General features: G+C 37.6%; 1 protein-coding gene across 4 annotated transcripts in view; it reads right to left on the bottom strand.

The window, feature by feature from the left end:
- VTI1A (vesicle transport through interaction with t-SNAREs 1A) overlaps positions 1-26,305 on the bottom strand; it is a 275,231-nt gene that overhangs the window by 92,129 nt on the left and 156,797 nt on the right. For 2 of the 4 annotated variants that reach the window (XM_075026425.1, XM_075026426.1), the window contains 2 exons: positions 13,908-13,978; positions 9,356-9,428 (listed from right to left, as the gene is read on the bottom strand). In XM_075026425.1, coding sequence (XP_074882526.1) covers positions 9,363-9,428; positions 13,908-13,978 — 137 coding nt within the window. In that variant the 3' untranslated portion in view covers positions 9,356-9,362. The remainder of the gene's footprint in view (positions 1-9,355; positions 9,429-13,907; positions 13,979-26,305) is intronic. The other 2 variants (XM_075026423.1, XM_075026424.1) reach the window with 1 other exon arrangement.

Here is a 26,305-nt window from a genome sequence, read left to right as displayed (position 1 = left end):
TTCTGCTATGTTTTTAAACTGGAGAGTAGTAATACCACGTATAATTCTAATAAATTTTAGCTCCTGACTTTTCAAATTAATTGACCAATTTTTCAAGTCTTCAAAACCCCCCAATTAATAAACTGATTTAAAAATCATATTTTAGAATCTGAGTTATAATCCTGATTCTAAAACTGAAGGAGCATTAGCACTGAAAATTTTATCATTTTGTCTGAAGCAACCAGGTTGCAAGAGTCTCTCTCTTGTTTATATTATTCTAGATACTTCTGAAACAATTTCAGTGATTTTCAGTGAATTACTTTAAAGCTACACAAATGTTGTAGAGAACACAAATCTCAGTGTTTATGGTAAAACTGTTTTTCTCTGTCTTTCCCATTTTGCTTGATTTCCACAATGACTTTTCTTTGCCTTGATTAGGTTCAAATCTTCCATATTAGTTAAAGATCCAGCCAAAATTAGCAAATTTTCATCCTTCCTATCACCAAGTAGACTAAACAATCTCTCATTGCAAGACCACACTTTCTCATTCATGACTCTGTTATTCTTCGGACAGATGCTCAGCAGGTTAGTGATATGTGAACATTTCTTCTGCAGGGTTTTAAAGGTCCAATACAACATAATTACATGCTACCCAAGGATATAAATTCTCCCTCAGTTTTGGTCTTGTCCCACAGCAGCACTATTTATCTGCAACAAACTCTAAGTGATCCTGGTTTTCCTTAGCTGTTGATTTCTCACAGTCATCATTTATGGCCGCCTTTGTAAAACTACAACAACAACAAACACCACCCCCTCCCAAACAAACTTTGCTTGAACCAAGAGATCCTCACTCAATATTAGGGCTACAGATGATCAAACTACTCACAGAAGTAGTGTTCAGGTCCTGCAAGTTCAGGTCTTGGATTTTGTGGTAGAATTTGAGTGTTGTTTGTACTCAGCAAATCCCAAATTTTCCTTTGTTCCAGTTGTTGGTCACTTAATCTCTTATGTCTCTTGAGCACAGCCAAAACTCTGACCTGCTACTATGCGCTAAACTGAAAAGGATCTAATCTAAAAGGTTACCTAATAAGGACAAGATTCTGATATCACAGCAGTTTTAAATCAGTTTGATGACTTCATTTTTTTCTTAAAGTCCTTGGTGTGTGATCAGAATTGTGCTGGAAAGCTGAATTAATTTTGGTTTTATTAAAAGCCAACAATTACAATCAAGTGTGGCAAGAAAAGTGCCAAGTGCTACTGGAAATCATACTCAGAATCATAGTCTTTACCTGATAAAGATTAACAAAGCTCCTGCAGAGACCTGGTAGAAGACCAGGCAAAACAATTCCCATTCCCACCATTTGTTTCCAAATACTAAATCTGTCCAAAATACTGGTGTGTCTACGGACATGAGTGGGAGAAATAAGTTAAAAATTCTGATGTTTGTTTGACAACATTACTGCCTTTTTCTTAAAATGTTTAGAAGTGCCACAAAAAAAGTTAAATCTCTGTATTTTGTTGATCTTGTTTGAGTTTCAAATGTTACTTTTAGTCAGCTTAGTATACAGTCTAGTTTTAGTACAGATATGCAGCCTCATGAGAATGATTTAATTTTGGTGTGTCTATTTGCAAAGCTCAGTGACACCTACGCATGAAGCTACTGTTTGGAGAGGCTTAGCTTCCAGGATTTGCCTATCAGAACACTATCCAAGTCTTCCATTTTTACATTACTGAATCCCATCAAAAGGCTTGGCTTGATGAAAACTGGAAACTATAATTTAATTCTGTACACTATTATTTATGTTCTCTAATTCTCAAAAAGTTCAGCAGAAATTTCTTTCCACAGCAGAAGTTATGGGCCATGACAGAACACAGAAATCTCCTCAACTGCACCAGCACATAAAAGCCTCTGTGTAACCAGGAAGAAAGGTTTGGGCTAAACATTAGGGAAAACTCAGAACAGTTTGATTGAAGAGATGGGGAATGCTCATCAGCGCAGAGCAAGCCAGACGAATATCTGCCAGGATTGAAACAGGGACAGTCAATCCTGCCTTAACACAAAGGGATGAACTTTTCTGAGATCAGTTCCAAGTCGATTCTATTTCTTTTGGTAAATTTGTGTATTAAAATGAAATGACCCATGTAGCAAGATATCATGCAGATCTGTGATCAGAAAATGTTACATTTAGGAATTTATGGCTTAAACACTCTGTAGTAAATGGAAAGCATAAAATACAGCATATATTCTTCCGTGACAGTTATAGTGTGAGTGGTGTCAAGAACAACATGATCCTTAATTTACTACTGGCCTTAAGGAGTTTGACTTAATTGATTTCTGAAGAGTTGGCTCCAATTATTTCAGCAATTACCAATGTCAGCTTTTGCTAACAGGTTCCCTATTTCACCCTGCTTCACATAAACAATCTCACCACACTCAAAATATTTTCACTACCTTCACTATTCCTGAATATCATGTCAGAGAGAACTCATCCAACTGGAAACTACTTGTAACTACTGCAAGAAAGCACTGCACTGATTACACTGATATAAGACATGCCTTCTCATGAAAGCATGTCATGGGACATCTATTGTGGTTCAGACATGACAACGCTGACTATGAAATGCCTTTTGTTTCACTCATGACACTGTGAACCTTTTTAGGCTCTAGCTGCTTAATGGTAGTCAACATATCTCAATACAGAGAACAATCACAAAGGGTTACATGATATTTAACCTATTACGATGCTTTACATTCTTGGTATACGCAGTCTAGGACTAGCTTCAATAATTATCCATTGGGATCCTGCCTTCCTGCAGAAACACAACTGTGCTTTAGATAATGTTCTTTCCAGCTGTTCAGCTGGACACAAGTAGATAGAAGGGGGGCAAATGAGATAGTAATTCCAGATGATAGAAAAGAGGGAATGGAGAGGACAGAACAAAAGCCATTGTACATTTAAAAACGGAATGAAAAAAGAGAATTAGAAATACTGTCTGAAGAATGTTGAAAGCCCTGCTTATAATGGACATAGCGTAGGCAGCTTGACACATGGATAAAGCTTTCCAACAATCTGAAAAATAAAACAATGCTACACTATAAATGCTTCTATCTCAATGAATGAAGGACATATACTTCTAAGACTGCCTAGGTGCAAGGAGATTAAAACACTGACTTATTTTATCCTATGCACTTAAGTTATTAAAATGTAAAGATTAATCATGATGCTCCTTTTTTTTTTTCCAGGTTTGAAGCAAACTTAACTCTGTATCACTTAGGCTGTTGGAGCTGAAAGTTTGCAAAGGCTAAGGTGGCATTAAACTAATCATAGCTACATCTTGCAATCTTGAAATTGGTCCCATTCTGTCAGGCATTCAGTACCTTCAGTATATGGCTTGGAATTCTCCATGTACACTGCTTGCTGTAGCTATGGTGGTTATACAGCAGCTCAAAAGACTTCTGCACCTTCTATGATACGTGAACCGAAAAGTATTTCTAACATGGAATGGAAGTAGAGTAAGATTTTTCAAAAGCATTTTGGAAACAACGTACAGAATGCTGTCCAAGAAAGATGAGCAAGGTTTATAAAATGGCTCTCAACTGATTATTAAAAATAAGAAATGCATCTTACATACATCAGATTACATCATACCTAAATTGAGAACAGAGAACCCACAGTGTCCCATACTATTTTAAAATTCTTGCTGTTCAGACCTAGAGGTACATTTCCTGTTTTTTTGGTTGGACTCCTAATGATGAAGAATGCTTACCCTTGGGAATTTTGCTGACACTACATTTACATTTTCCAGATGTTTTGTCCATCACCTTAACAAAGAAACAAGGTTTCTTCTTAAAGTCAGAGACAAAGTGTGGAACGACCAGGTACTAATTAATGCCAAGGTTTAATCTGGAGTAACAAGACATACATTCCTTATCCAAAATCCTTGTGATTAACAGCACTACAAAGATTATCAGTTTCCTTCTGAAAGATTCAACACTTCATAACTGATAAAGATTAGTTGCATATTAAAACATGTACAATAATATAAGAATCAAGTAACTATATTAAATGCTTAAAAGTCAGGAAATTTAAACAAAAAATGTTCTTATGCTGGCAGTAACAAGCACTAAAATACCCTATGTGTATTTTATGGTTTCCATTTAACAACAGAAATATTAAGGACAGGGTTTGCTCTGTAATCGGCCTTGAGCAAGGAGCACAATAAAAGCTGTGTTGTCCCAAGAGATGACCCAGAATCATTCTGCCACTCACTCCCCCCTTATTCAGTCTCCCTCAAGTTAAGGGAATTGCTCCTCTGGTTTAACTTAACCATATGCTTAAATATGTTCCTGAATCAAGGTCTAAATTACTGAAGTAAACAGCTGCAGCTGTAAATATTCAACATGGAGCAGACATGTTGCTAAAGAATTTACCGTTTCGATCATTTCTCAGTGTAGAAATACATCTTGAAGTAAAAATAGAAATATATGTACCAAAAAGTTGCTGAAACAATTTTTACTCAAACTTCTTCTGGCTTGAGACCAAATATGCAAAGTTCCTGCTGGAAAGAGGAATTCCTCTATCAGCATGAAAACAAGGCAGACCTAACTGGACGCTAAACTTCACTTGGTGTCTGTGATATGAAGACCTTCCTCCAGAAAACTGCAGAGACTCAACAGTCATGGTCTAGTAGGACTGATACTGACAGAGGCTTCAGCTCAGAAGAAAATCTTATTATGGACTTTGGGGATGGAAACAGAGATTGGTAGGGAAACAGGGGAAAAAGACAGTGATAACACTCACTGTTTGTTTTGGTTTGCCTCGACAGGGGCATGACTGTCTCTGCTGCTATTCTTCTGCATATGGAAATGGGGGCTTCATAGTCAAGAGAGAAGGCAGAACAGACATAATTAACTTTTCACATCTCTAGGAGTGTGAGAAAGCAAATAAAAAGAATTGTTGTGCATCCACTGCTGAATGGCCACCCGACCAGGTCAGTGGGTGGAGGTGGAGCACCCCACACCCAGTTTAAAGAAATGCCCTACACTGGATGCCATCTCAGCCTAATGACCACAGGGAGCTCTTCAGAACTGCTGAAGTTGGTTGAGAACTGCTAGGAATGACTGCAATCCAGGCCCAAATTCTGAAGGTCCACTCTAAAACATTTATGTTTTAAATTACTCTGCTTAGGACCAGAGGCAATGGACACAAGTTGGATGCTGGGAAATTTCAGTTAGATACGTGGAAAAACTGCTTATTTCAACTGTTACTGGAATGGATTGCTTAGAGAGGCATTCATATCTCCAACCTTCAATGTGCTCAAAACTTGACCGGAGAAGTCTCTGAGCAACCTGCTCTAATTAGACTTGCTTTGAGCAGGAGCTTGGACCAGATGACCTCTAGAAGTCCCTTCCAACCTAAATTGTCCTATGATTCTATGAAATGTTGAAAAATAATGGTAAGGTCTGGACTATCCTGGAGTTCAAAAGTACAATGAAATTTGACTGAAGCAATGCAGGAAGCAGGACTACTAGAATTTTTCTGGAAAGAAGAGTGAAGAAGCTTGACTACAACTAGCACGGAGGGGGAGGCATTCCCTGCTTCTGACTGTAGTCACATTGGTCACGCAGCTGTTGGCAAGTCATACAACTTACCACCTGAGGGCTGAACACTTACTGCTTCGTTTCCATCAGCTGGAGCTTGTGTGTTTGTGCAATTGGAAATCAAATTTTAGAAGTCGCTTTTATAAGAGCAGATGTGGTCATGAGCTTCTCAAAGCATCATTGATAACAACTCAGAAGATTGAAATCTGAAGATTAAAAAAGAATTTTTGGCATAGAAATTTCCTGGTGAACCAGACAGAATAAAACATTCTGGAGGGTAGTAGTTATTTTTCAAAAATATTTTTCTGCAAGTTGGAGGGGGGTAGATAGAATTTATCTGCTAACTGGATAAAGATTCAAATCTAGTGAAATTTTTATCTGGTTACTTTTAGGTTTGTTTGTTTCCCGCTGGGCCGTGTGTGGCTTGGAGACTGTCCAAATTCTTTTCTTAAAAGCTTTTCTAGGCTATTGGCTTAGGATATGGGCAAAAGACTGAAGATCTTTCAGAACATATTCTTTTCTGCTTCTTTCTAACACACTGTGTGCTCCCCAATTCACATAGGAGTAGAGGCCAAGGGATAGATGTCTGAGACAGCAATATCGGAGATGACCATGGAAGATGCCATTTCCTTATGTTAACTTATTTGAAAATTCTGTAACTGAAACTACACTGAGCTTCTGTTAGAGTCTCACAGTTTTAAAGAGAAGTCATAAATGTCAGGATGTCCAGAGCTATAGATACATGTAAAAAGAAATGATTAATGTTTTGACATTATCAACATGCTGATATTATCCTAGTCATGCAATTCTGTAAGTGGAATATACTCGTTTAGTGGAATCTCTGTGGATTTACAGAGGAAAAAAAAATAATTATGAATGTATAGGTCATTTCAAAGCAAGAATATTTAAAAACATATATGACAAAAATTTCCTTACCCAATACCAATACTGGGAGATAACAAATTCCAATACATGAGGCTGGCTACTTTAAGTTGCTAGAGGAAGACCTGTCCCTGTTATGCCACTGATTTCCTTAGTGAGCTATGGGAACCTACAAAACCTGTCCCTGCTTTTATTCCCCATCTCCAGAACATTTTTTGCTTGCACAAATACATGGCCAGGGAATTTAGGTCATATAAAGGGAGTAATTTAGCCCTGTAGCTGTCTAAATATCTCACCTCTTAATATATTTGGCTGGATTCAGAAGAGATGCTGCTTTACTTTTCCCAGACAATAAAAATATAGAAATAGTTAGGCATTAATTTGATGCACAGGGTTTTAGCCTGGCATATGACTTCAAGCATATCAGCAAATACATATTGTAGGAGCAGCAACTAAGTTGAACAATGTTCAGTTTAACATTACCTTTTCCGTATAATAATGATGTAAAGAATAGTCCTCCAGTGTGTTTCTTTATTGGTTCCAGTAATTAAGCGAAACATTGTGTGGTATGTACTGAAGTATGCAGAAATTAGGACACATCTGCCAATCTGTGCTAATTATTTTTCTTAACAGTTGTATTTATCTAATTTGTGCTGATTTCTTGGGGTCTGTATTTTATGATAATTCTTGTGACTAAACAACATTGGGATGATGCTGAGGCTGCGATAATGCTAGACCCTTCTACCCAGTAGTCATAAACAAATTAAATTCACCACAGGTCTGTCTATAACGTGGTTTTAAATAACATTCTGAGAATCTTCTACTGCAAGTTGCATCTATGCCGAGGCATTTCTTTTGGCACACTTACCTGAACTTAGCTTAAATCCTAACCTGCCTTTCATCCAGATGGGTGACTCAGCTCAACATTTTTGTTAAAGAAAAAGGAAATTCAGTGCCTTTCTGACAAACAGAAACATGCCATCTTGCTGTTCGACTACAAAATCCTTTTGTCTAAAAAGAAGAGCCCAAGTATATTTCAGAAAGATCATATTTTTCATTTGGGTTATGGAACACTTATAAACTAGGACTCCTAACTGTGATTCCCAAACACAAAACAAAGTCAAAGGTTACAGCATATGTTTTTGTTTCAGCTTCTCCAAATTACTTGCAAATGTATTCAAACACAATATGAGGAGATACTTTATTTTATTGAAAATAACAGACTACAGGGTGCTGCAAAAAAGGCTGAGGTACCTCAAGCATAAACATGGAAAGAATACATTGGTTTAGAAACCCATAAATCCTTATTTGAATCTGCCAACCTGAAAGCCAAGTAAAGCCCGAAAAAACTATTTTTCCTAAATGCTATGTCTGATTAAGCCATACTATTAAATGACAGCTGAACTTTAACATTAATATGATATTATTTAAATAACTGCATGATTTTTTTTTACACTAAAATGATGAATGATTTTTGGACAGCTCAATTGACATAAAGCAAGAAACCCCTTTAATGAGATTTGACAAAATGGAGACATATGCAGAATATTCGTTACAGCTCATGTCGCAGAGCCCTTCCTGGGGAGACTTGGGTTTGGTTGTGTCTTTTCTTTCGTTCATTTTTTTTATAGTTTATTTTGATTGTCTACAGGCACTGAACCATCCCTTTCAATTGCCACTTCCTTCCTCCATGGATTTTGAATTTAGCTTGTGTCATTTACATATTACTCTTAATCAGAGAATTTTATATGTAACAGTTTGGAGTTGGAATTGTAAGAAATCTGTGGAATGAAGGCATGAGGTTCAGTCATTTTAACCTTTGCCAACTGGGTATACAAGGAACCAACAAAGATATTTTTCTGAGGAGACTAAAGAACAACTTAGTAAATTCTGGGTTTGGTATTTTCCAAGCCAAGTGACAAATCAAAAACTCTGCTAAAACTTTCTCTTCTTTTTTTTCTTTTTTTTTTTCTTTAATAAGAAAATTGCATTAAGCAAATATGCAACATAAAAGCCCATGGCAAGGGTAATCTCATACTGATGACTTCTGAGGATGCTCTAAACTCCTTTAAAACTGTGTTTTCATAGCACCTGACACCACCTACTAGAGGGATGCATTTCCTCTTCAGGAAGCTGAATATATACAGAACTATGGACATCATAGAGAAGCTCAGGTGCTGTTTCACTCGCTAAAGAACACATATCCAGAGATGCCACTAATTCAAAAAATCTGTCTGGGAAGATACCAATGTAAATTTAAGGTGGGTAGTAATCACTGGATAACTCCCTCCTTGCAGTCCCACACAGATTTTTAAGATCTTGTGAATTTTTCCTTTCCGTTTCACCTCACTTTAATCCCAGGGACAATTTTCATAACATTGAAAACATGGAAGAAACACGCTAAACCCACAAGGTTTGACAATGTGTCTGCCCCGTCTATTCAGACAGAATTATCCTCTTAACCTTTCCTCCATGTGTAAATTTACGCTGCCCCAAAACATTAACAAACTTTCTCACATAAAATCTAACAGGTAAAAACCCCTGAAAACACCAGAATCACTCAAGAATAAGGAACACAGGAAATCGTCACTAAAAAGCTTAATTTTAGAACACACACACACACACAAAAACCCCAAATACCAAGAAACAAAGATGAGAAATGATTGAGCAAGGGGTAATCCCTCAGGCTACAGAAAACTCTTTCTGTAGCTGTGATAAAGTCTTCTACCTAACCACGCCTGCTTCACTACCAGCATGCATTTGAAGACATTCTACATAGCAGCCTGTGTAAAAAAAATCAGGTACATCAGCAAAATGTTGAGGTTGAATTAAAACTAAAAATAAAGGCATGGAGGTACAGAGTCAAAATAGAAAGAGCAGAAGCGTCCCTACCTTGGCCTTACCTTCGCAACATTCCCGTCAAAATCCTGGAACTCTTCCCCAGGTTTGCATCTGTTTCTCTAAGCTGTGGAGAAAAGAGTCCCATTAAAGGCAAAAGGCACACGTACTCCATTCTGTACAAAGGACAGGTATTTCTACTGTCATTTGAGTGAATCAACTTCAGGTTTAGCCCAGAACAAACTCACATGTAAGAAAGCCACCAAAGCTCTGAAATTTAAAAATGTTTTGTCCGGTTTTCACTTACAAAAAGATGAAACCCACAGACATTGAGGCAACAAAGATGAACCAGGATAAAGAGCAAAAGCTTTACAAATAAAGGGTTGCAGGTTGAAGCTATATAAATTGGTATCCATAATTCCCATTGATGTATGTATGTTTATTGGTTATGTACATTAGTGAGGGCATCAAGGGATGAAGGCAGCCATGTGCTGTGTTCCTGATGCTTTAGGAAATGAAAACCAGACATATCTTTCTTCCACTGTTTTTCAAAGACAGTAGTTTAAAGAAAAAGCAGTAATACAGAACAGTGTTCTTTTACCAATTCCATGTAAAAGAAATATGCCTATACTGTCCCTTAAACACAAAACTTGTACTGACCTTACAGCAGCCACCACTGGGATGGAAGCCCAAATACTTTGTGAACAGTGTATAGTATGTACATAAGGCACAGCTGTACAATATATATTTTTGCATGTAAGGATCACTCAGTCACTGAAAGTAAAATTTTTAGTAGTATATTAGGACACAGGAAACCTACATTTACAGCTAAACTTAATTATCTGATTTGTTCTACAGCTCTCAAAAAACTTGCAAAATCGGTAAAAGCACAACTAAATAAAAATTAAAATTGGGGAGATGAAAATTTATGAAGCAAGTGAACTTCATATTAAAAAAGAGCAACTGCTTCTATTGTTCTTTAAAAGGGATTAAAACCTTCTTTCTATTTTTGTGTTCATTAGTCTCCCACAAAACGATGTCTAGAAATGAAGAAGTGTATAGGAAGAATAGAGTTACAATCCTATTGCCTCTTTTGCTATTCATACCTGAAGGAAAGACATCTTTGGACTTTTTGGCACTCTTGGAGCCAGTGGAACATCAAAATCTACTGTAAATGATGATGTAATGACTGTCAGTTATGAAATAGCAGGCACCACTGTTTCTAGTGCCCTGAAACACAGCTGTGTGTACATACATAAAAACATTCTTCTCCTTCTGAAAGCCGAATATTTACCTCTTCATTATCACATCAGATTGAAAGGATTACCTGACTCATTGACTTCTTACTAAAGAACTTTGTTGTAGAAGACAAAATGCATCCTGTGTTATAAAACCATCAAAACAGTAACACTGCCAAGAAAAGTGGCAGTCTTCCAATAACAAATCACCTTCACCATAAAAACCCTCTATTATATCTTGAATATATGCATAGCAGCAATATTAAAACCAGTTTCTATTCTGGAACCCAATACTGTAAATATTTGCTACCAGATTTAATGTTTGTTACTGAAATCAGTAGTTGCAATCAATGACACATAACCTTTCTGCATAAATTTCCTCCTTGTTCCTGTAAAAGGTATTAAGGAAATACCAAGTAGAAGCTGGAACTGGATACCACCATCCAAGACTTGCTCTTAGCAATATCATATTCAGTAGGAAGGCTTACACTGACTCAGATCTCTGTAATTATGTGCCATGGTGGAACAAAGATGAGCATTATATTCCAAGGAGGCTATTCCCTCATTTTTTCCTGATTCATCTAGACAATTCAAGCTCCAGAAAAGCAGTTTAGCCCAGTTTGACACAAGTAACGGAGGAAAAAATGTCACAGTAATTTTTAAAAGGCTCATTAAAAAGCCAAGTTCTTATCTATGCTAGAAGGGAATCTGAAGTACAAATGTATGCTTTACGTTGGTCTTTTATTATTCATAAAGATGCATTTAACACTTGGGGCTTCTCCTCCCTTTTCACAGAAAAGTAGCGCTCTCCTTTTTACCATTATATGTTTGATCCTAACTTTCCTCTCTTGCTGCAGGATTCTACCTGACAGCTAGAATCAGTCCTGATAGTTAGGAAGGGGAAGCTGAATCTTAGAGGTTTGACAAACTCCTCTAAGCAAGACGACCTCATATTTTTATGGTAATAAAAAACCCCACAAAATAAGCAAAAGAAATGTTAAAAAAGAAACAAACACGTACACACAGAGTTGGAAGATCTCTAGCTACCTCCCAAGAGAACACTAAAAAAACCACCTTTTTTTCCTGCATTGGCAGAAAAAACAACACAAAGAGTTTCAAACTGTAAGTTTGCTTTTGTTTAAAACTGCAATATCTGATGGTAGTTCTTCAATCACTTCTTTAGCAATACCAGTGCACTGCAGAAGCCAAAGAACTGGTGGCATGGCAAACCTGTTAAATGGCATATGATGGCACTTCCTTGTTTCACAGAACTGCTGTAGTGAAAACATTTTGAAAGATGCTTTGATATTAGCAATGGCAAATCTACACGGTGTTTAAGAAAGCTTTAAAAAAATATTATTAAGAATGAGAAAGGAAGGAAGATGAACAAGATGCTGATGTTGATATCTTGTCTGCCTTAGACACATTTTAATTTGAGGTTTTCCTAAAAAATGTTGCACCTTTTAGAGTCCTTTATACTCTACTTAACCTATTTGACTTGCAGCAGATCTTTTATCCCTTCTCTTTGGCTTAAAAAAAAAAGTAGTTTAGAGAATTCCTCTTCACAACTCTTATTACACATGTATTTTGCACTGCACATGATCTTCATTTATTTGAAATGATACTAGCTACGTCTTGTATATTTTTTCATTGAAATGTTTTACTCTACAGACAGGAAAACTCATTTATGTAAATTTAACCAAACTATAGAGACACTAACTCATTTAAATTTTGCTCATAAGAAAATCTTCCTAATTTTCACAACATTGAACTGCTAAGAACTGACCATCATACTCAAGCTGACATTTAACTTTCAGAAGACCAGTCTGTTCCCTGGTTGACTCGATAATAACTCGGTGTATTCAGTGTAAAGCTACTATGCATTGACAGAGTACCCTCTGTCCTGGTCTTTAAAAAATCTCCAGAGAATGGACAACTTGCCAAGTTATCCAAGATCATCCCTGACTGTACATCTGACTATAATGACAGCTGGGACAGCACTCATGTGGCTCCACTGGAGAACTGTTCTGAATTCCCCAAACAAAATATTTTAGGTGGTATGTGATAAAAACTTGGAATTTGACATCTTCCATTTATGACAAGAGGTCTTTCACTGAACTGTGATGGGATACACTTTCCTAGAATACCCTTATTTTTAATCTTGCTCCTTGCAGCTTACAGATTTTGCCATCAAAGAAATTTGCTCTTCAGGTGGAAAGCACAGAAAAGGAAAAGTTATGCTATGAACCATGTGTACACCAGAACTATCCTCCCGCTTTCTCTTTCCTGAGGATTTTTAGGATCAGCAGAAAGGGATACACATTATTCATCTCCGTTGCCTAGGTTTTACTTGTCCAGCTAGAAACAGCAAAGCACCTCAGATTCAGCAGTCACTAGGGATGTGAGGAGTGGAGGTGAAATAAGATACAAAATTGCCTGCACAACAGGTGGTAAATGCCCACAATCCTTAGTTACATTTAATGATTTAGTTATACTTAATGTTTTAAAGTAGCTAATGCCCAGGATGTCAGAAAGTAACTGGTACAGCTGACAGAAAATGCCTCATTAAAGCCATCATAGGAGGCTTTACCAGTCAAAGCTATCCAGGTGAAGAAACTCCCTGGGACAGATAAAGGAGTTTTCTTCAGTGGCAACGGTCAGCTAGTGGCCTGGAGGAGGACACTCAGGAAAGTATCTGACCGGTGTGTCATGGGCAGAAAGTCACAGCTGCCGTCACTCCTGGTTCTGCAGGCAGAAATCAGAGCCAGGGAGGCAAATTTCAGAGAAGTTGTATGCATTGGATGGGATGGGCTTCTGAGCATCTTCAATAATGCTACAGAGTAGAGCTGACCCCTGTGGAGGCAACAGAAGCCAAAACCGACATAGTTATGTTACCTTGACCGCAGTGACAGAGCAGCAGTGTAAGAAACTGCTACCTGTTCTTTCACACAGAATTGCCTAAGGAGGCAACTGTTAGCATTTGCAGCTACAAGGCTGATCACCTATTAGAAGCTAAATTACAATACTGAACTTTGTTTCACAGAAAGTTCAAGAAGTCATTGCAATGGACACTATAACAAATCCTTCAAAGCACAGAAAGCTGACTTATCTGTGATGTTAGTGACAGAAATCTTGCTTCCACCAGCGGGTTTAGTGACTTCAGTGTGACTCCCTGCAGGAGAGGCTTTGCAGGATTGGGCCCATATAAGACACTTTCTAAGTGCTTTGCTGCAGATGGTGATTATATCTCATGGTAGCAGTTGATTTATATGAAACTAACCAATATGCTGGATTATTTTTGCAGGCACACAGAACTTGCCCAAAGCATATAAAATCCAAGACCAGCAATTATTTATTATCAAACTTACCCTTTCCCGAGCACGCTGGATCTTCTCTCTGTCATGGCTGAGGTTTTCCAGCATCTCCTGTCCAATCTGCTCTGCATTAAAAAATCAAAATATAGATCATGAAAGATATAGCTTGCGACTGTAAGGCCTCAAACTGCCAGGCTAGATTGTAACAACGGCATTTAATACATGTGGTAGCCTAATCGCTCCTCCTAACTGCAAAGAGGAAGACATCATTATACTAAATTTTAAGTTTTTCAAGCAACGTAAAACTGAAGAAGTAACAACCAAACCAGAAGCTGTGCCCCTGCAATCTCTCGAGGTTGTCTAGGCCCTCACCTGAGGTGACCTTTGGTCTGTGAAACAAAGGCACGAAGGCTTTCAGACCTGCTCTAAGTGCTGGGTATTCATGCTTCCCACACGTTCCTTAAGCCCACTCGTGTCAGAGAAGGGAAGTCAGGAAGCCTATGCTAAAACACCAGCCATCCTTATGATGAGATATCTCTAAAGACACTGAGAAGTCATATTAGAAGAAAACCACTCTCTCTGCCTCTCAGCAGTTACCACTGATGCTCCTATAAAAGCTATTTCAGGCTAAGCCCAGTTACTGGGGACTGTTTTGCTCCATCATGGACTATTTCTGGCAAGCTTAGAGATATGCTGTAATGGATCTCCTGATGGTATTAATAGCAGACATATATATTAATCTATTGTCATCACCGTTTGTTGACGCAGGGGTTGTTTGCATCCGCAGCTTATGCTGAAACAAACGTTGCAAAATTGTAGTGGAGAGGCCTCAAGATACGGTACAAAGACAACACAAGACACCCAAACTTTACTCTTCAAACAGCTTCAGTCAAATGCTCCTCTAACATTGAAATATTAGCAGCAAGTATAGAGAAGAGATTTTAATCTTCAAAGCCCTATAGAAACATTAAGAAACCCCAAAGGAGAAAAATATTCCCCCGAAGGAGAAAAATAAGTTAAATCATTCCCATTTTACAGATGGGGAAACAGACACAAGGAGCTGAAGCAGCTGTAGCTTGCCTCAGGGCACACAGCACGTGTGAGACAACCAGCATTTCTGTGCACATTCATTTTGGCTACTTAGCTAGCTTGCCAGAGATATGCACAAAACCAGAGTAAAACTACAAAAACATGAGGGTTTTTTCATAAACAACAAAAATCGTGCCTTGCTTTTGTTCTGGTGAATGAGTGGGATCTTAAAATGTCATTATTTGAGAAGACTCAAGAAAATGAATCATTAAAAATTCACCAGTATGTTAGTAGAGAAAACATGACTATTCTTATTTTTTTTAATAGATAAAGTTCATTCTCAGGAAACAATCCAAAGTAGAATCTCCTCAAACTTTGAAAATTTGAGACAAGCAATTTTTTTTCTAAATCCATTTAACACAATGCAGACACTCTGCCAGATAAAGTCTAAGGAAATTCATTACATATATATTTCTCTATCTATTGCCAAGTGCAGTACAAGTAAGATAAATATTTCCTCAGATATCTGACCACAAATTGACATCCTCATTATGCTATCTTGTCCCTCTTGGCTTGCTGCTCTTTACTTTTAGCTGTATATACAATGCCTCCCAAAGGTGAAATGTGGTAAGATATGTGGTTATTGAGTTAAAAAAGCTGTAAGGTGCAGTACAGCTATACAAATGGTAGCCTAAGAAAGCAATTCAAGAGAGCTTTGCCTATGTTTGCATGTCAAAAGACTTACTGGATGAAACTATACTGAGCTTATTCCTCATCAAAGCACTCAAAATACTGTAGTACACAGATACATGCATTCAATGTAATCTGGGGGAGAAAAAACAAAGCAAAATCCCTTAAAAATAGAGAGGAAAAAAATCAACAAATTACTAACCAAGTGGCATGAGGTGAAATGATAACAAGTATTTATTGCTAAAAATTATACGTATGTTTGCACAGACATAAAGGAGTGCGAGGAGTAGATTTTCCTTCAAAGGAATAACTATAAAGTAAATGGCTAAAATGGCCTGGTATTTCATAAACAAAGCTCAAAAATATCTTTATAGGAAACAGCTCTATTTTTATTACACCAATTTTAAGCAAGTTACTGTGGGTTTTTTTTCATCTTCTTCCTGTCACTGGCAAGTTCACACTCTTAGCTTTTTATAATGATTGAGTTTATTTTCCAACCATCAATGTGACAGCAGCATCAACTGTAAGTGAGGGTAAAACACCGTCACTTTGACGAATAGTGTATTTTCCTCTCATTGTCGATGACTGAAGACATCAATAAATAAGGAAGGAGAGCATGTCAGCCAGAATATCACAGAATGAATTGTTGATATGACACTTAGGGATTAAACCTTCAGCCATGAAGTTCAACCTAGCAGAGGGGTCTGAGAACTGAGATAGTTGCGTTTCTTCCCAGCAGCCTCTATAGATAAATAATTGGACGGATCATCAATTTTACAGGAGCAGCTTTACTCTACATGCACTTTAGTTGATGATCTTTGGCCTTTTTTGGGCTAAAATAACAACATAAGTTGAACAAAGAGACATAACGGAGGTAACATAATCTCACAATAAGTTTGCAAACATAAATTGACACCTTTATCCACAGATCCTCTTCATATATTCGTTCTACTCAGAAAATTCACTGATGACAGTGAAACTTGATTTTTAGCTGGAAGGTCAAGACAGTCAAACAAAAATATTAATAAATAAAGAAAAACCAGACTTATAAATGATATGAAGACATGTCTACTCACTTGGTTCGCAACTGAAGGTGCCCAGGACTGGAAAAAAGTAACGTTAGCCCACAGTACAGCTAATTACAAGCTTGATATCATTGCTATGTGCTTGCTATAATTTTTCAAGTTTCCCCATGACTCTGATGTTTTCCTGCCAGTTAAAACCTTTATCTATGTGGCAGATTCATGCTTTTAGTGCAACAGTGCTGTATAGATCTTTCCAGACTACTTATAATGCAAATCATTGACGAAGCTACTACAGTTATGTGAAAAGGTCAGGGTTCCAAGATATACAGTAGCGCAGATGCATGAATTAAGACCAATACACAAATTGAAGGGTGTTGCATGTTACCAGTAATGGTGTTATTTCCACAGAATCTTAACAACGCCAATTATTTGGGAATTATCCCATCCTTTTAGTCGGTATGTACAGACAATGTTTAGTACAGTGCTGTCCCAAGTCCTACAAAAGTCTGTGTGGTGCTGCCCTTTCTAACCAAAATTCCCAAAGAGATGCATAAAATTATGTTCTAAAATTACAGCTAAACTATGAGAAGCAGAAGGGTGAATGCATTTACATCATTATTATCTATGTACTGACAGAGGGCAGGAATATTCAATATAGCAATTATCTCAGTCTTAAACAATGCTGTGATGAACAGAAAAAAAAATTCTGAAAAAGCACATAACTTAATATTAACAAGCATCAGCCTTAAAGGGTGAATGCTAAAATTCACAGCTCTAAATGTATTCTGCCTTAAAGGTGTTTGAACAAGGTATAGAAAATCAGCCTCTTCAGCGCTGAACACTTTAATAACGCTATATTGTGGGTCCAACACAAATGGTGCCTGGTTCTATGAGACTGTGTTATACAAAAAAAACCCACAAACATTTCTTATCCTCAAACACTGAAACTAATTAGAAGAATGAAAATGCTTTTCCCAACTGAAGAAAAAACAAAACCCACAAAACCCCCAAAATGCAAACTCAACTTCCCCCTTCATGTGTGCAAAAATTGACACATGGTTTTCAACTTTTATATTGAGATAAACCCAAAAGACAATGATCACTTCTAGCGATGCTTTACACTCCTGAATATGCCCTTACTTTGGAATTTGCCTGTAACCTATATGCAGTATTTATTTATACATACAAATCATAAGTATTTAATACATGTTTCTCAAAGCTTGATTTCTAATACCTACACACATATCAAGGACGCAAAATAAGTTGTGCTTGACTGGTTTTTCTTTTCCTTTTTTTGCCTCCAGCCATTTAAGTATTTATTTACTTTATCAGCTAAACTGATTCTGAAAGAGCTTTTTCTAATCACTCAAGTCAATAATACTTTTTTCCTTAAGAATGACTAATATATTTACTCAAGAGACAGGAATGATATGGAACAAGCCTCTCCAGGCTTCTGGATAAACAAACATGCATTTTTATGAATTTTGAAGAGAGAGTCCCCATTTTTCTTTTCATATGAAAAATAAAATAATTCAAAGTAGTTTATACAGAACTTTTCCTCTTAAAGTGTACCCTCTGTGTGTGTGTGTGTGTGTGTATACACATATATATATATAAAAATACGTTTCATAAGAGGCAGCAGATATCTTGATATGGTTTCAAATGCAAGAAAAGCTTGAAAACAATGACATCATGGAGAAGACACCTGGAAGTATGATTTGCCCAATCTCATCATACGCACAATGCATGCATCTGAGCTATGTAATTAGAGGTGGGAAAAGACAAACTAATTTACACTGGGAAAAGCAGAAGATCATGTTAAAAATCAAGATGGCTGTTCTACAGAATCATGAAATAAACTCAAAAAACCACTGTGTGTTGTGAGAGAAGGAATCAGAGTAGGAATAGAGAACACTTCCACCCCGAGATCCTCAGCCTTGCCTAGTGAATAACACCATTTGGGGAGTGCAATTCTGTGTTGTCTTTGCACAGAGACATTGCATGCTCTGAAGATGTAGCAAAAGCTTATGGAAGATTGCTGGAGAAGAACTACGCTGACACAGGCAGAAACTCAGTAAAAATATTCAAGGCTGGGACACTTTTTTTCCCAAAAGCTACTCAGTTTTGGACAGGTTAAAAGTGTAGATTTTAGGAGACTAAGAGAGATAAATCAGCAACAGCAGTTTCTGGAAAAAAATGCTAGAAAGCGTTAAATGCTAGCTGTTCAGAGGTGACAGCAAGCAGATTTACAAACGTGGAAAATATATGTTGCAGGAGTTAGAAGAATTCAGGGCTGAGTCAAATGCTTTATGCTTCTGACAGCAGAAAGTTAATAAAGAAAGTGATGACATCTTTAAGTGTAGGGACACAGGTAAAAGTCCTATAAATTTACAGGTTCACAGTTGATATATATTTACATTGAACAGCCAATATAATTAGAGACAGAAGGATTTAGATAGGATTTAGATCATTAAAGTTATTAAACGACAAGTACAGGTTAATACAGATAAATGAAGGATAATATAACGGCTATAAGCTAATGGAGAGACAATTTGTAGAGCATTAACAGAACAGTGAAACATGAGAATTGGTGCTCAAATGCCTCAAGAATCTGCCACAGAGAAGTTAATCTGCATGCTGTTAAGTGGTCACTTAACACAATAAAATAAAAATTAGCTACATGCTATAGGGACTAGTTGGCCTCTTTAGCAGAAGCGAATGCCATACCAGTAGAAAGAGTACTGACAGTCAACAGCATACAATGAGGACATCAACACTTCCAGAGCTGTCAGAAGTTCAGTTGCAAGAGAGGATAAAAGAAGTTGCCCAGTCTACTGTGAGAGCAAAAGACACCTAAAAATACATCCCAATCCTCCGAAATCCAATAATACTTAAATACCAAGATGTCCACCAAACTTAAAATACAAACATTTTTCAAATGGAAAAGGTCCTTATAAGCTATAATGGATGTTCATGATATTATTTTCATTGGCCAACAGCAAAAGGGGTCCATTGATCCCGGGGTCAGGGAAACCAGAAAGAAAAACACCCAGAACACCTAATCAGAATTCAGGCTTTGTGCTTTGTTCAAAATAAGGAAGAAAAGATATTTGAGGAAGATGCCACATGTCTTTAAGAACAAACTGGGAGCATTTCATAACCAACACCTCCCATGGTCCAGGCCTACTCTGTCCTTCCCCAGGCAAAAATAAGGCAGTTGAATGAGAAGAAAATGGGAAAAAGAAAGGAGAAAGATGATATATGACAGACCTAGTAACTTCACCTCCAGTAGCCTTTTCTTTTTCTAAGGTTTCATACCTTTTCTGAAATCCTAACTTACATCAATCTGCTGGTATAAAACTACTCATTTCTCACTAACTGATGTATTTTTTTTCTGTCTACTCCCATCACCCATCTAGCTGAGCTCCCTTACTAATGTCCTCAGAGCAACATTCACAGGAGGTGGCAGACTTTGATTCTCCCGAGCGCTTGTCTACATTGAAGTCCAGCCATTGTTCTAGCCACGCGCCAGCTCGGCAATGCTCATCTGCTCCAAGTTCCTCCCTTTGCATCTTCTCCCCTTCCTTCAAATAAGTTCTAAGGCAAAAGAAATCCTTGGTTAGTGCATCAATAACTAAACAACTTGCTACCCCCATTTCAATCACGTAAGTTTAGTTGGGAACCAACCCTCAGTGTCTTCTTTTCCTACTACTTTAAGTGCTGTCAGGACAGACGAAGTCCCTGCTCGCTCTCAGCTCGGTGCAGGGAATGGATGCTGCTTCATTACAGCACTGCCAATCTTGAACTTTTCTGAAAGCGATTTAGCAGGGGAGAGTATCAACAATCCTGATTGCATCTAAATTAAGTTGCAGAAACATATCCTCTAAAACTTGAGCCACAAACCATCACTTAATTAAACCTATGACTCCAAACAGCATTGAGATGACACAACAGTGATCTTTGGTTCGTCTAACTAAGGCTGGAGGCATAGTCATAATTTAATCAAAACCGCTCCGCCATCTACCAAGTTTGCTATAAACTCAAAGCAGTGTAAATAATTACTTTGGACCCTGCAGTACTGGTTATTTCAAAGACTTAAAATGTGTAGGCAGAGAGTTGGCAACTTAGACTCCTGCATTCAGCAGCTCGAGGCTCGTAAAGTTGGCCCTACCTCTATAGCTGATTTATTCTTAAAGCAATAAATGCACTTCAAGACACAGAGTGGAGCACAAAATAGATGAGACGGACTATCAGCCAACCAGCAAACAGCAAACATAGTTACATTAGGTTTTCAAAAGAGAAGAAAACGTTTTGAAATGTTGAAATACGTTTTAAAATTGAAGTGTGGAGCAAGAGATTCTTTTCAAACTTATTTAACTATACAAAACTGCAGCATATGACATTTAAACAGTACAAAGACAAAGAACAAAGTCTGCTAGTTATATCCGTAAGCACTGGAACAATTTTTTTTTTTTAAAACTGATTCTTCATGACCCATTTATGTAGCTAAAACTTATCAATAGGAACAAGGTTCTTTGCAGTATCTCAGCTTCAGGTTCTCAGAAAATCTGTAAGAAGAGAATATCCTTCGACTGTTTCAATCTGAGAAATTGCTCCTTGAAGCAAAAAGCAATGTCAACAAATGAAAACAAAGCCAGAGCCAAATAAAATGACATCTGGGTTTGTTCAGGTTTCCCCCAACATCCTGATGTACCAGGTTTATCCTGAATCCACAGGCCGATTAGAAAGTCAGGAAAGCTGGCAACACAAGCAAAAAGTCTATGCTTCTTTGATCTTTAATACTTCCATGAAGCTAAAAAGTGTTTTAACCTTTCTTGCAGTGTTCAGCAATTCATTTTAAACGTGAATGGAACTATCTCCTGCTGTATTCACATTCATATTTAAACAACAAAACCCAGAAATAAAATAGTGTCCAGACATTAAAAAAATAAAACAAACTTAGAGGATGATTAATAAATAATGCTTAAAATCATTGACCAAAAAGTGTAGCAGCCTGTGCAAAAATAAAGCATTCTGCAAACAGTGTGTGTGTATATATATATATATATATATAAACTTTCTTAAACATTGGAAAGCCCACAAAGCAGGTGAACAGCTCAGCAACCTCGAAGCTGGCTTCAGTGCAACTCATTCTTTGAATACGAATTAGCAATGGGTAATCGCAGCATATTTATGAGGCCTTTTGCCTGGTCCTTTTCTCCAGTGAATGCTGTATTATTCATTGCGTGTGCCCTGACCCCAGTGCGCTCCTGTTCTGACAAATCATACTTGATTAAGACAAATCTTTATTAGTTAGCTAGTCAACTTCCCCATTTATCATTTGCAAATCCCATTCTCCTTTTCGGGTACAGTAAAAGTAACTGAAACCATTTTTTCTCCATATAAAATGAAATGCTCGTTACAGACAGTAAGTGCAAACAGAGGCCTAGAAGTCAGTAATAGATGATAAAACAAAGGTTTAACAGGCATAAATTACAAATGTGGCAAAACTCTAACACAATAGCGTACTTTAGATAGGCTGAGGAAACATTAATTAGCTCATCCTTTCAACGTTTCCCATTTTTTCACCAACTACATCTGTCAAAATCTAAATGCCATATAAAAGAACTGTATTGCAAAGTTAGAGGCTGAAAGTACCGAGGTTTAAAAACTAATAATAAAGAGAAGGCTGAGGAAAGTTAATGTTCGAGGTTTCTACAAAAACCAAAAAAATCTTTTAAAAGTTTATCTATAAAAGGAGGGAAAATGAATTAAAAATTATTCATGAAACTTCAGTTGCCCTTGAAAATGTAGCATCTCTCCAAAGAGGTGGCAATCTGGAGAGAAAAAAAAACCCTTGAAGACAATGTTCATTTATTCAGTGGGTAATTTACAACTAGAAAACCATGTAATGTCTAATGCATACCAGTTTTGTCACGATAGTGGTTTCACCTGCAGAGAAGGATGTTTCTTCTATCAGGACTCTGGAGATCTAAAGCAACTACTTGGGGATGGAGGGACAAGGAGCAGAGGGAAGGGACAGTCCGTAGCTTATTGGGCTGCCTCTGGTTCAAGTTTCAGCTCTGCCCCAGAATTTTATTCTGGCCTCTGGAGGGATCTCTAGGAAATGCTCACTTAGCTGTATTTTTGTTTGGTGATGAAGTTTAGTAGTTTGCATATTTTATTACATTTTGAATCTTGGTTTTATACATAATCATACTTATGCCCACCAATTAGAATCTGTGTTCATTTGAAATATACAGTATTTTAAAAACCTGCACCTAAAGGGCAAAACATCAAAATAAAGCCATCTCCGTGCTGCTTACACAGCACACTTCTTACGGACTCCTGTCTTCCTCCACTTATATCTTCCCATCTCAAGCCATTTTTCCTTTGTTTATATTTTTACTTTTACCCTGCAGGACCAATGCAGCTATGGATTCTGCTCCTTTTTCACACGCATGAGCTAAGTGCTAGTTATTTCCATCTGCAATGTTGCCTTCGATTACACACAGAGTAATGCTGAGAAAACCACTACCTCAATAAACCCACAGCAAGGGTACAGAGGGAACAATGAAAAATACGCAATGGTCTGGCAAATCACTGTTATCGGGAGGTATACAAGAAGGAAAGAATCCAGACTGATTTTAAAACCCAGGCTGAGTTTGCAGGGCTATGTATATTTAACCCCCCCCCCCCCCCCCCCCCAAACCTCTCTGCTCTTGTACTCGTCAAACAAAGATATTTCTTCTGGAAATTGCTGAGGTGGAAATAAAGGCTTTCCCATAATAGATTTTTTTTACAGCACTCTTCAGAGCAGAATCATATTTTAAGGATCAAGTTAAGCTCTTCAGATGGTGTTTAAGAGGTAGACTTACATGAGGCCTTTACTGCATGTAGACATGATTTGTTTCTAAGGCATCTCTGCAAGGAAAAATTGTTGCAAAACCTGATTTTTCAGTGTCTAAGAAGACAAGTGTGATTTCTCCTGATGGAGGAACTCAGCAACACTTATCGATGCTTTTGGCATCTCTACGTTAGACTACCGCTATATGGTTTAACTGGGGGCAAACCTGGAGATTTCTAAAAACAAACGGCTCCGGAACAGAGCAGCTTATTGCATGGGGCAGCAGTTTTTGCTTGGATTCTCCCAGAGCAGCTGCCTGCAGCGCTCCAAGCGCCATCCCAGCTACTGGACGTGGTCTTTGAGTCCCTGACGATTTGGGTCAGGGTTACCAGAGAGACCGCTTCTCTCTGTTGGGTGTTACTTGAATTACAGTCCGCAGAGATACGTGCGCTGGAGGTGCCACGGAGAAGCGCTGGCAGCTGAACAGTCTCTGGGAGGATGTCCTAGGTTTGGATGACATCTCCCCTCTCGCCTGGTCTGCCAGCCCTCAGACACGTTAGCGTGCAGGACATGCTGCCAAAGACATCAGGTGGTCTGCTGTGGGATGTAATTAACAATTTCATAGGACTTGCTGGCAGGCCACTGTTAACATTGATTTGTGTGAATGTTCTGTATGCTGCAGACAGAACAAATTAAGTACATTTTTCTTTGCTGTAGCTTATTTCTACATTTATAGAGGACCAACACGAGCAAAACAGTATGCCCAGTAGCCTCTAGCCCGACACGGTAAAGAGACAAGTATCTGGATTTTCTGTCATGCTCAAAGATCAAGAAGACGGGGGGCAAGGTCAGATCTGGGAAAGGACCCCGGACTGCTGGGTTCTGTATTTGAAATGAAAGGCATGCCACCTATGGGCAGGTACCATCCAGCCGACCAGCCTCATTGATGTTACATACTTGCGCCCACGGCCATTTTCACATTTTATTTCTGTTTTGGATGCCAGTAAAAAAAATAAATAAATTGATCTTGCTGAAATTTCTTCAAGCAGTCTTTAATGTTGCAAGATAGGGATTTGAGAGAATGCAATTTATTACTGGCTCAGCCACTACTGTACACCTGGCAAATATTCGTGCTTGTTTCCCTGTTTCTAAAATGAGTGTGAAGGAATCCACATTGGCAGAACACAGTATGTATCATTAAAAGGACTGTATTCCTATGGAAGTCATTTAAATACTGCACTTAGCTTCTTATATATTCATTTTCATTAAAACTACTAGTTTGACTATAATTCTAATTGAAAAAAACAACATTAGAAGTTATTTTAAAAATTAAATCTGAAGTGGCACACCCTCCTCACCTACAGGACATTATATTTAATCTCATAAAGGACTTCCAGATTATTTGAGCACCAAAATATAATTATCCCATGATCTACTGAATTGGTAAATTATTGCAGTATGACATTTTAATGCAAATACCCAGTTTACAAACATAACTTTGCTGGAAATTCTCGAGAAGTGTTAAACCGATGTCAGTGTCTCAGTAATTTCGCAGTTTAAAAACAGTTAGAAATGTAATGACTACACTGCACTTGATTAAAGCATTTACAGCTCTAATCAAAAACTGACAGCAAGATCAAAGATGTTAACTTAAATCTCTCTTCTAATTATGTTTAAAATGCCACACCTCAGGCCTGTCTCTCCTCTTCTTTTTCAAACCAAATTCTGCTTAAGAAAGATCTAACACTTCTTAACAGTTCATTATCCAATAAAACTATTCAAAGCTTAAAAGCAATCTACACAATTAGTCAGGACCTCAGGGAGTCCACCGGTAGTCTTTATTACAGGGCTTCATATTAAAACACCTTAATTATATTTGTCAAATGGATTTCATTAAAACCCATCGTCACTTTAATTTTCATATTTTGACAGTGCTGGCATAGCATTATTACCACCTGCCAAGCTACGAACTACAACAAAATTATCAAATTCCTTCAAATACTAAGCAGTTTCTTTTTGTACCTGACCAATGATTTCCCTCTTTTTGGTGAATGCACCATAATTAAGAGGAATAATTAAAATTCCATATTCAAGCAGCAGACATGCAAGCTAAACGTACAGTGTATCCATTGCAGTTGTGTAAATAAGAACCTATATGGATACCTGGTTGCCAGGAGCACATAATACAAAGGTAGGACACATATACTGAAGTGCTTCTGAATAATAAAGCCAAGACATCAAACAGAATGCACTATTATTTAATCAAATGACAACTATGATGACTTGAAAGCAGAGGACATTTTAACTTCTACTCATTATACTGTCATTTCGACACAACAGATCTGGGGATTATGACCATATACTGTAACCAGTTTTATTTTAGATATAATCCATGGAGGTTCCACTTGACTTCAGACAATCACATTGAAGCATAATTAAAACAAAATTGTTCATCCTCTCCACAGACGGTCAGTACCATGACAAGGGCTTCTGATATTTATGATACCTTTCCAATGCAGAACATATCAACTGTTGTTTGTTTTTCTCTTAATGCCACAGCAATTAACGGCTTTAGATAATTACCAATAATATAAAAACTAGGTACCAGCATCTGTCATGCAACACGGTGTGGGCTGTTAACGTCATGTGGGATGTAGAAACAAATAATTTCCTCTTTTTTGTTATCTGAAATACTGTATGGAAAACTGCAACAAAACAGCAATTTACCGTTATTGTGCTTATATTTACTGAGCTAAATTCAAGCCTGATTAACTCCATGTTCTTCGGTGAACATGTGTATAAGATGACTTCGGCCCACAACAGATAAAACAATGGCATGCAGATTGCAATGGGGAAAAGAA

The sequence above is a fragment of the Buteo buteo genome, chromosome 4 (genome assembly GCF_964188355.1).
Source record: "Buteo buteo chromosome 4, bButBut1.hap1.1, whole genome shotgun sequence".
NCBI lineage: Eukaryota > Metazoa > Chordata > Aves > Accipitriformes > Accipitridae > Buteo > Buteo buteo.
This window is presented reverse-complemented; position numbering and strand designations above follow the sequence as displayed.